This window comes from Lasioglossum baleicum, chromosome 5 (genome assembly GCF_051020765.1).
Source record: "Lasioglossum baleicum chromosome 5, iyLasBale1, whole genome shotgun sequence".
In the NCBI taxonomy this organism is placed as follows: Eukaryota; Metazoa; Arthropoda; class Insecta; order Hymenoptera; family Halictidae; genus Lasioglossum; species Lasioglossum baleicum.
Window position 1 is genome coordinate 1,321,627 of NC_134933.1, and position 12,256 is coordinate 1,333,882.

General features: G+C 35.2%; 1 protein-coding gene across 2 annotated transcripts in view; it reads left to right on the forward strand.

Moving 5' to 3' along the window:
• LOC143209154 (muscle-specific protein 300 kDa-like) overlaps nt 1–12,256 on the forward strand; it is a 55,996-nt gene that overhangs the window by 20,502 nt on the left and 23,238 nt on the right. The window contains exon 1 of one of the 2 annotated variants that reach the window (XM_076424472.1): nt 1,686–2,491. The exons of the other annotated variant lie outside the window; for it this stretch is intronic. Within the exon in view, the coding sequence (XP_076280587.1) occupies nt 2,468–2,491 (24 nt within the window). The 5' untranslated portion in view covers nt 1,686–2,467. Of the gene's footprint in view, nt 1–1,685; nt 2,492–12,256 lie in introns of those variants that run through there. 2 annotated transcript variants of the gene reach the window in all.

Consider the following 12,256-nt stretch of genomic DNA (forward strand, 5'->3'; position numbering starts at 1 on the left):
CGCGGATAACATTTTTGCAAAGGAAAATGTCGCTTGAAATGGTCTCAGGAACCACCCCCTTTCGGGATTTTCACGAATTTTGGGACACCCTGTATATATATATATATATACTTTCAGAAATCTCTCTCTCTCTCTCTCGCATTACTTATTTAATATTTCTTATTTTAGCAATAATTTAAAGAAAAAATGGTACTTAATATAAGAAACTGTATCACTTGCCATATTTTCGTTTTAATTTTTGTTTGATTGTTGCTATTACTACGTATATTCACTACAGTTCACAGCATGTGCCTACTGAGGTTTGTTGATAAACATACAATACAGTGTATCTTATCGCCAAAAAACTACTTAGACTCAGAAATCTATTGAATGCGAACCATTATTTTGAGCAATAATATTTAAAATTGAAATTGAAAATACAGACAAAGTCCAAATATTTCCAATATTCTTAAAATAAAATACTATTTTCAAATACTATTTTCAAAAATTACGGCAAAAAATAAAATATTTTATTTTCAAAAAATACTGCATCAAATAAAATATTTTATTTTCAAAGTTGTACAGACACTGTAAAATAAATGGGATTATATATTTACTATTTACTATTTCAAATACTATTTTCCCCAGCTATGCCGACAATGTACGGGATATACCGGGTGGTTCACGACAAACAGGCCACCTAAATAGCTCCGTTAGGATTAGAGATGGAAGAACATGTTGGAGAGAAAAGTTGTACTGTTAAAGGGGGCAAATATGGTGATATAAAAAAATGTTCCGATTGTAGTCGTTTTCAAGGTCTTTTGAAGGTCATCGATGATTTTTAAATAGCACCATATATTGTTAACTTCACAGTGTTGTAGCTGATGTCAAGACGAGTTCAATGATGTGGTACACTATGACCTTCAAATGACCTTGGACTCATTAATAGATATAGTTTGACTACTCTGTTTGATCAACGGAAATTTAATTTCTTCAGCCATTGTAACACGTATTGAACCACTCGGTAGAATAATATTTGGGATTCCCGAAAGTATCGTTATTCGCAATTACTTTCTACAATATTACTAACATAAACATTCCCGACTAATAAGATATGTAATCTTCGAGAACACAATGGCTTTCAGATTCTTGTAATTATTGAAAGTATGGAGAAATTTCAAAATGTCGGGAATCACAGATATTTCCGGGATTCCGTCCCGATGCCGCGAGAAATTCCCGTCTCGACCGGGATCTCGCACACCCCTAGTTAGAAGCCTTCTACTAAAATTATTTTTCTAATCTGTAATAAACTGTGCAAGCTGACTCCTCGACAGGAGGATGATACTTCTTATCCTATTCCATAAGACTAAAAGGTATTTTCAAAAGATGTTGACTAAGGAACGCGATAGCCGCACCCACCCCACTCTTCCTGTATATCTTCATATCGGGTCCCATGGAAATTATCGACACAAATTTCTCCGACACGGTTTTCACCGACAACATTTCATTAATTTTTTATTTATTAATTAATAAATTCAAGAACACTCGGTTGCATATTTCGTTTTTCCACTGATTTTCATTCAATCCAAATTAATTAATTAACTAATTAATAAAAAATTAATGAAATGTTGTCGGTGAAAACCGTGTCGGAGAAATCTGTGTCGGTGATTTCCATGGGACCCCTTCAGATCACACCCCTAGAAAAACTGTTTTTAAACAAATCTCGCGAGAATCCACACTGAAACACCAAGCCTACTAAACAACAGGATGACAGTAGCACCCATGCCACCCCAACCACACCCCACGCTGCCACCCCTTTGACTCACTTTCCCCGCACAAAAACCCATAAGAAGGGGTCGAACTATCTTTGGCTCGCAGCCATTCCGACAAAAACTACAACAGTATATCTCGCGAGATGTTGGCATGGCTAGTCGATCCCTTGAATGAAGTTTCTGTTGGGGGTTGGTGTCATTGTCCCCACCCTGTCTGCAGCGCAGCAGGACGTCGACTGGGCGATTCACCCTATGCAAGTGCGCCGAAACGTGACTCCGCGAGGGTAGGTCGTTGGGATACGGGACACGAGAGTTGCTCCCCACTTTCAGGTCGTCTGCGCATCGATCCCCGGAGGACGCCAGTCTGGTCCAGAGCGTCGGGACGCTTGTTTCTATCCGTCGCCGCGTTCAACTCCCCCCCCCCCAGGTTCACTCTCCCGCATCTTCTTCCGTCGTCGTCTTTGGAACGCGTGTGTTATCATGCTCGGGAGAAACCTTTGATCGCGAACGAGACCGATTTAGCAATAGCCTAACCGCGATTATGCGGCCGTTCGGTGTCGCCGGGAGTCGCCACGAGTCCCCGTGGTTTCCGGTCGATCGAGAATTCGAAGCATGTGCTGCGCGTCTTCGGGCCGACACGTGTCCGCTACGAAACCGCCTCGCGGAACCGCTGTGAAAAATAGGAACGATATGAATGGCGACCTAAATTGAGAGTCATGTGCACGCCCGAGGAGATCAAGGTACGATCCAGAGATCCCACCGGTGGTATCGATCGCCTCTACTCTTCCTGCTTTATTCTTCGGTGTTTTTTTTCAACTAGGCGTCTTTCTACCTCGCTCGCTCTCTATTTGATACGCCTCGAGAACGATCGAGGGCTGGCTGCAACCCCTATTCTTCTCCCTCGGGGGCGTTATCCTCGTCTCTCTCTCTCTCTCTCTCTCTCTCTCTCTCTCTACTTTCTATTGTTAGACCACATATGTATACACTGGTACTTGGAGAGATTTCTTTTTCTTTGGATTCTGATGAATTTCTTTGGTATTCACACCCTTAACCCCTTGGGGACTTTGGAGAATTGTTTCTACTGTACTTTCTAATGAAGTTAATGATACGTCCAACTGAAATTATTTATGTTGCAACCATAGTGTGTAGATCTGTGCTGTGTCAAAATCTTCCACTTGGTGATATAGTCGAGTCAATGAATGCTCGTAAGGGGGGTGTAGAGGGAAATGGAAGGAACACAATTTTCAACTTTGAGACTTTGTTTGGACTACTTACGAGGTAAACATATTAAAAGTCCCTACTCCTGGGAGGTGAGCGGGGTGCAGGCGGGCACGTAGAAGGTCCCTTTTTTCGGTTTTCCGCTTATATCTCAGAAACTATGTGTCCTGGCCATAAGACCATTCTATACAAAATTAAAGCTGACAAAATGTGCCACAAGATTGATTGGATTCAGTTTTTCGCTATCTCGCATAGTTTCCGAGATACCCGCGCTCAAAGTTCACTAATTGTGAAAAAGAAATTTTTGCCTCACATTTTTTGCGTTATTTGACTAGCTAACTCTTCAGCATAATTAGTGAAGTTTGAGCGCGGATATCTCGGAAACTATGCGAGATAGCGAAAAACTGAGTGCAGCCAATCTTATGGCACATTTTGTCACCTTTAATTTTGAAAACCGAAAAGGGGGACCTTCTACGTGCATTTGAAGTTGAAATTGAAAAATTGATGTTGAAATTGAGAAATTGATGTTGAAACTCAAAAATTGAAGTGGAAATTGAAAACTAGAAGTTGAAATTGAAAAAGTGAAGTTGAAAGTGAAGTGGAATTTGAAAAATTGATGTTGAAACTGGAAAATGGGAGTGGAAACTGAAAAAGGGAAGTTGAATATGAAGTTTTGAAATTGAATAATTTATATTGGAATTGAAGTTGAAATTGAGAAAGTGATGTTGAAAGTGGAAAATGGAAGTGGAAACTGAAAAAGTGAAGTTGAAATTGGAGTGTTGAAATTGAAGTTGAAATTGAAAGTGAAGATGAAATTGAAGTGTTGAAATTGAAATTGAAGCAAAAACACTAACTCGAACAAATAATACCAAAGTGAACTTTGAGCGCGGATATCTCGGAAACTATGCGAGATAGCGAAAAACTGAATCGAATCAATCTTATAGCACATTTTGTCAGCTTTAATTTTGCATAGAATGGTCTTATAGCTAGGACACATAGTTTCCGAGGTATAAGCGGAAAACCGAAAAAGGGGACCTTCTACGTGGGGACTTTTAATATGTTTACCTCCTAACTAGTCCAAACAAAGACCCAAAGTTAAAAATTGTGTTCCTTCCATTTCCTTCTACAACTTTTCGTTGCCTGGACTAATAGAAATTTATTGTTTGACCTTCGTGAAATTATGTGCGAGCAGGATCACCTGCTTAGACACACACGATTGGCAGAAGCACAAGCGTTGTTAATAATTGTGAAGAAAGTTAATGAGGTTTTTAGTTTTGCTCTTTGATTCCACTATCTGTATGTATATCAGAGTACGAATTGAATGTTTGTGTAACGATTCATAAATAAGTGAAAACGTTTACTAAAATTACTGACTGTGTCTATATGTAATTGTGTCCATAATAAAAATCGGTAAAATGATCATCTATAAGTTCATGGTCCCTCAGAGACTCTATAACAAATTAATGTCTAATTAAAAATTTATTCGGTGTGTCATCTCAGCACGCAGTTTTGGATTTTCCTCATTGCTACTTCGTTTGTAGCATCTCGTCAGATGGAGAATGAAGAAGAGTTCGTGTACTACAACTTTGTTCATGGTTATACCACAACGTTCGTCATCTTCTCTTGTTAATTCCTACGGAAGATAAACAAGGCTTCTTACTCATTACTTTCTCTCTTTCCACAAAGAGACTGGTTTCTCCGATATCTAATCAGAAGCGTGGCGAGATTCTGAGCTCCAATCAGGAGTGACGCAACGAACTGGAATAGAATTTCTGTGGAAACCCTTGTGCACAGAGAGTTCTAGCTAAATCCTAGTTTATATTTACTTCGAACAGTAGGTGTATCGAAGGACTCACACGAGAGAGATCATGTTTAGATCCAAGATTGCCTTCGGGGAGACAATGTACTGTTACTTTCACGCGGAACTTGAAATTCTTGATTTTATTCAGCTCCGACTTTAAACATATCTCTCTTCATTCTCGAAGTTGCTGTTCAATATTCAAAAACATCCTGGTCCTCCTACAATTAAAATCCTAGCATGAATCAATTCTGGCTAAAAGCACGCATTTGCTTTTCACAAATATGCAAGAATCAAAGAACAAAGATTTGAAATCCCAAACTTCTATTCAGCTCCGAAAATAAAATATCTTGACAATTGTATTTCTAACATTTACGATCCAATCCTCGCAGTTGAAGGATCGGAGGCCTCTGAAAGTCTTATCTAAATGGACAAAAAACTTGAACAGAAACCCAGATTCTCTGAAAATGTTCTACATTTAAAATTCCCATAGACCTCTAATCGTAAGAAGAGAATTCATCCTCCGAGAATTGAAATTTCAGCATTCGTAATGCAGTCTCTCCTCTTTTGTCCTCGATTCGAAGCTCCTTATCAAGATGATGAATTTTCCTATCTCGAGGCGTTGAACGCACTTAGATAAGAGAGAAAGGTTGATAAGCAACTTCCACTGCAATTTCCACGATCCCATGACTCCGCGATGCGAAGCATAACTGGTCAGCAAGAGTCTCGATGAAAATAGTGGGTGGAATATTCGAACAGCATCGTAATGCATCTGGTGCACGCATCTGTCGTTTGTACTAGTCATTCCTTTTTCTACAACACACACTTGTCTCTCTCTCTCTCTCTCTCTCTCTCTCTCTCTCTCTCTCTCTCTCTCTCTCTCTCTCTCTCTCTCTCTCTCTCTATTTCTCTCTCTTCTTCATTCATTCGTAACCATTCACTTCTGCGCGCGCGCTCGTGCGCCACCCATTCGCGTACTAGCGCATACGTTTGTGTACGTCATTCCCTGTGGCATAGATGACGAATACATCCAATGTGTTGCATCCGATGCAAGGTTCCTCTGTATGCACGTTTTCCGCACCAGCTGTGAGCTCCCCCTTTTCGAAGAAACACGAAAATCTTCCGAGAAGCATCCGAGTTTGCCCTTACAACTGTGCTGTGTTCGACTCGAGGGTTCTCGAAGCTAATGATCAAGCATAATTTCATTTAGTCGGCTATTCAGATGATGATGATCTAGTGGCACTCTGGGATGCGGAGTGCCTGTTGTTCGATTAGGATTCTTTAGAATTGCGAAGAGGACATCGAAATCCCAACAAAAACATCCTGTAAACAGGAGCCAAGTTCCTATGGCCGTAAAAAGTTGCGAGATCAAACAAAATACGGCCAAATTCGTTAGCTTAGAAATACCTGTTGCAATACTGAAAAAGCGTTTGTAAAAATTAGTTTAAAAGAACGCTATTTAATTTTTAAAGAGTTACATGGAGGGCTAAATTTTCACCTTTTATGGCCATTGGTTTAAAAAGTAACGGCCTAGTTTGAATAATTTAGCCCTACATGTAACTCTTTAAAAATAAAATATCGTTCTTTTAAACTAATTTTTACAAACACTTTTTTCAGCATTACAAGAGGTATTTCTAAGCTAACGAAACTTGGCCGTATTTTGTTTGATCTCACAACTTTTTACGGCCGTAGGAACTTGACGCCTGTTTACAGGATGTTTTTCTTGGGATTTCATCAATTTTTGTTGAAGTTTCATCAATTATCAAGTAGGTATCAAAGAAAAAAATCCTTTTCTAATCTGCAAGACAAAATCCAAATTCAATGCTTCGAAGATTAACACTCTGCCGGCGCCACAGTGGGCTGGATCGAAGATTTTAGTGACATTTTGCCAGGAAATGAACTTTCACATATCGATGTATAATCAGTTGGCATTATCTTTCGAATGTCCACTGACCTCAAAAATGGAAGAATTGATAAAATTAAATGAAAATTGTAGTTGTACCAAGCTTTTAAAGTTGAACGTTTTAGAATCTACGTTTGACACCCGAAGAATGTCCTTTCTTTTTCGCGACATTTTCACGATCCTGTTCAAGATTTCAGCCCCGTTTTTTTCTATAGTAAAGAGCATTATTTTCTGTTAAGAAACTATAATTGCAGTTACAATTATTATATGCAATGTATTAAAAATTTAATGTTCAATGTAGGACAGAAAAATGTCAAAAATTTTACATTAACAAGCAATACCTTTTTATACCCGTTAGAACCCGCGTTCGGACAAATCACAATGTGTTCAGGATACTTTCCTTTACATAATGTGTAAAAATCTCGTCCACCTTCGTCCACCTCTCTGAGTTATTAACGTTTAAATTTAGTAATGTCACGTTATTTCGCATGCGTTCGGTAGCCACCATCGATACCCCGTGGTCTGTGGGATATTAAGACATGTTTCTAAGAAACTCTTTAGATTACAAATACACCTATACCTACAAATTGTTAAGGTTAATTTTAAAAATAATGTGTTTAAATAAAAAATTAACTTGATTTCGACAATTGACTTCGTTAAGTACGGATGTGATTCAGTGGCATGATGGCAATACCGCAAGGCGATTCTTTTCCAATCCAGAAAATGCACAAATCACAGGAATTGAAATAGAACTAATTGAAAAATTTTATACAATACTACAAGCAATTTCGTCTCCATATGCAATAGATGCTGAAAATGATATTGTGGTATGACAATAAATGGTATTATACGCCAGCCTCCGTTCACAAACTCTGAATACATGGCACGCAAATAATTATTTATTTATTTATTTATTATTATATAAATTTTTGAAATTACAAAATCCGGAAAATTTCAAGAACAGCAACAAATCAAAACGTACTTCACATACTATTATTATATTATCTATGCAGATAAAGTAGTATGTTAATTAGATTACATTTTATATGTGACAATATTTGTTGAATGTAATAATTTTAATCTCAGTTTTTATGCCTACAAATATCCAGAAGCTGCAGATTTAATAATTAATTAAACTAAACAAATTGACCAAAAGTTTACCTATTAACATCAATTTAGAAACGTTTTGCTAAGATTAATTGGCTTATCTTTTATATTTGTTATATTTTTGTTCATATTTTTATCTTTTATAAACATGAAATAATACGAAATAACAAAGGTTGTAATATATAGAATGAACATGATTTTAAAACAACTAAATTGAAAAAATCACATTTATAATTATTATAAATTATTATAAAAATATCTTTTGACACGCTTGTGAGGCGTTTTTACCTCCTCGGTACATTTTGTATGCGTTGATTATAAAAAGATTTCTCAAATTTATATTTTTTACGTACTCTATAAAACATTACATGTATGAAATGTAAATATAAAATACATATTTAGTAAGAGTAAAAAATAGTTTGGAAGATTGTACTTAAACAATTTTATTTTAATACAAAAAATCAATGAAAATTAATTAACAATTACTGTTTAACAAAATAGAAAAAATTTTATTTGTTAACAATTAAAATTGACTATTTTTTTAATGAATTTTAGTGCAAATTTCATCCCGATATCTCTTATGGTTCAAGAGTTATAACAAAATGTCACTAAATTTCTCAATCCAGCCCACTGTGTGGCGACGCGCGGATCCGTTTGCCCCCCGCCGCTATAGACGATGCTCGGTGCAGTTTCTTTTGTTTACGTTAGAGTGTTAGAGCGATTGTTTTTTTCATCAGTATTTGTTGCGACTTCGAAGCTAATAAAACGTGTACTTATGTATGTTATGCTGCTATGTTCTATCCTACGTACCTATTTCGTAATGTTTTTTTTCAATACAACCCCTTTAAGGAGTAAAATTTCAAACTTTGATCATTATTCCTTTGAGTGTTTGTTATGGTGGACCTATGTACGAAATTTCAAGCTTATATGTCAATGGGAAATACCCAAAAGGTTTCGACGGTCTGACAGTCAGTCAGTCAGTGACAAATTTAGCGATTTTTGAGGTGCTATATCTCGGAACCTACTAATGTTGGAAGATTAATGTTTTGTCAATATTGAGACATGATAGCATTTAACAAGTGTACGAAATTACATCTCTCCATCTGCCTCCAGTCTCCAGTGCCGGATTATAACCCTCTAAAAAACGGCTAACAATAAGTTGTTTCGTGTAAAAGGAGGTAGTGCGAGAACTTGGCCGGTGCACTACCGCGCATCTAGATATATAGAAAAATGTCAACACGAACTCGAGCACAATCCTATAATAATTGAATCAAAATCATCAAAATAAAAATTTGCATTAGTTGCATGCAGAGCTGGGGAAAATAGTATTTTAAATAGTAAATAGCAAATATATATAATCCCATTTATTTTACAGTATGTGTACAATTTTGAAAATAATGCAGTAATTTTTGAAAATAAAATATTTTGTTTGATGCAGTAATTTTTGAAAATAAAATATTTTATTTGATGCAGTAATTTTTGAAAATAGTATTTGAAAGTAGTATTTTATTTTAAGAATATAGAAAATTAGAAAATATTTGGACTTTGTCTTTATTTTCAATTTCAATTTTAAATATTATTATTGCTCAAAATAATGGTTCGCATTCAATAGATATTGCGAACCTTTGAAACTTCATTTACTATCGAGTTTAAAATCTCGATTTCGTGATTTATTTGATTTTACTGAACACGCAAGCGACTATATGTATAATTGCTACTGTTAGCCATCCAAAATGGAAATTACGATGGATTCCGAAAGACTTAAATGAAGAAAAACGTACTTTTATCAAAGAAACCGTATTAAATGCTTTGAAACAGATAGCAAATCCAGATTTAGAGTCACGCTCTCAATTACTTTCACAAAACTAAGAAGTAGATGACTTGTTTTCCTTTATGGAAAAAGAAACAAATGATATCAGTCATACAAACATTGCAGAATTAGAATTATTTCAATATTTGAGCGATAGTGATACACGAATTGAAAGAATTGCAAAGCAAAATACATGAAAACATTATTTTTAAAATACAACACAGCTATTCCTTCATCTGCCCCAGTTGAGAGACTTTTTAGCTTTGCTGGATTGATTCTGTGTTCTCGAAGGAGCACCCTAACAGATTCCAATTTGTAACGCTGCACCTTGATGTATGCGAATAGCAGCAGTCAAACAAAAAAATAAAACGAAAATGTGGCAAATGATATAGTTTCTTATATTAAGTACCATTTCTTCTTTAAATTATTGCTAAAATAAGAAATATTAAATAAGTAATGCGATTTCTGAAAGTGTTAGGGTTGGTGTATATTGACGCAAAAAATAAAATATTCTATTTTGTGTTTCAGATTATTAAAATAGAAATACTTTATTTTGTGGATGAAATTGTTCAAATAGAAATATTTTATTTTGTGGATGAAATTGTTCAAATAGAAATATTTTATTTTGTAGATGAAATTATTAAAATAGAAATATTTTATTTTGTGGATGAAATTGTTAAAAAAAGAAATATTTATTTTGATTGTTCAAATAAATAGAAGTATTTTATTTCGAGGTTCAGCTGTTCAAACAGAAATATTTTATTTCAAGGTTCAGATAGTTCAAATAAAATACTATTTTCTTCAAGCAAAATAAAATCTAAAATATTAAATAGTATTTCAAATATTTTTTTCGCCAAATAATGCTCACCTCTGGTTGCAAGCTACAAGGAACTACATAAACATTTTAATCTTCTCTTAATTATTGTAATAAACTGGACATTAAATGTTTCTGCTGTTTTGAATATTTTTCAACTCATTTGTGCATTTATGACAAAAATGAATACGTCAAACACAACATTTAGAAGGCTAGAATATCAGAAGAGTGTAAGGGTATTTTGTGTGTTACATTTTTTCCGAATTTCTGAAATCATTAACAGATCATTATCATTTTATGTAACTCAGTCTCTAGAATAGACAATTTTTATCGCACATAAAAATCCAGAGATTAATTATAATATGATATAAAAGTATCAGTTCAATGAAGAGTGCAACTCAAGTTATAAAACACAATCCTAATTATAAACTAAAGTATATAAATTCAAGGTTAGAGTACTGCTTCAATTATAAACCAGCTTAGTGTTTTATAATTAGCTTTAACTATGTATAGCACTGCAAATCCAGTTATAAAATGTATTCTCGTAAGAATACCAATTCTAGAATTTCAAAATACTATTGAATTATTCCGAGCCGTTAAAATTATATTTCTAAAAAGAAGTAAAAGTCTACGTAGCTCTTTTATTTTGTATTTAACACATACAATATTTATTTTGCATAAGAATAATTATTTAAATAGAAATAAATTTTTTTAAAATACCTCGTTTTTAAAACGAACTAAAAAGTATAAAATAATTTTTCCTAGCCCCATACAGGTTCCTAACCCCGTAAAGATAGTCCAGAAAATTTGTGATTGTGAATTTTGAATAGCTATGAAAATACTTGTGATATTTAAAACGAAAAACGTGGGGCGCAAGATAATACATAGGAGGTGCCCCACTATCGGCCAAACCGACGAAATCTGTGTCAAAATCAAAGAACTTTCGATAGAAATGAGATAGAGCGATGAAATTTTTTTTAAATGAAAGCTGAAACTTTGCAGAATATGAAATAATTATGGTGTTCCGGCCGATCTACGCTCGGCTGATCCGTTTTCAACCGACGACGTCGTGTAGCCGAACACTTTAGTGCGGCCCCCCACTTTATTTCAACGGAACGCGTGATTTTCGGTACGCACCGGCTGATCGAGAACTCGCTTCGGTTAACGACCACCGCGAAGACAACATCGTGTGTACATATCGTCAGTAAAACAATATTCGGTTCGCATTTATACGTTAATATTCTCGCAACTCTCGTAACGTTCAGGGCAACCAAGTGTATCGTGTTGTTAACTAACTGAATTAAAGTTCTTGTTAAACGAAGTGCATTATTGCGTAAATCAACCACGATCCTCTCAGAATTTGGTATCCGATCTCCCAACATATGGAGATTGTGGTACAAACGTTTTTTAACCTTGAAAGAATTCGTTAAACTTGCACAATGTCAAGAAAATTGTGGTTTTTCCATAGGAAAAAAATTTTTTTAACATCCGACACATCATTTCCCGTAGATTTTTTCACGCTGATTTTAAGTAAACATTGAAATACTTCATTATGATTATTTTTAATGTGTTTTTGTATATGAGAATACAATACTCCTTCAAACTAGTGGGTTACCAATTAATTTCAACGAAAAAATGATTTCATAAGTTGTGCTCACAAAAATCGATTTCTTGCAAAATCCTGAGGTCGTAGACAAATTTTGAAACCAGATTTGAAATCGGCGTGAAAAAATCTACGGGAACTGATGTGTCGCACGTTAAAAAAAAATTTTTGCGCGCGTGGTATTGGAAAAACCACAATTTTCTTGAAATTGTGCAAGTTTAACTAATTCTTTCAAGGTTAAAAAATGTTTGT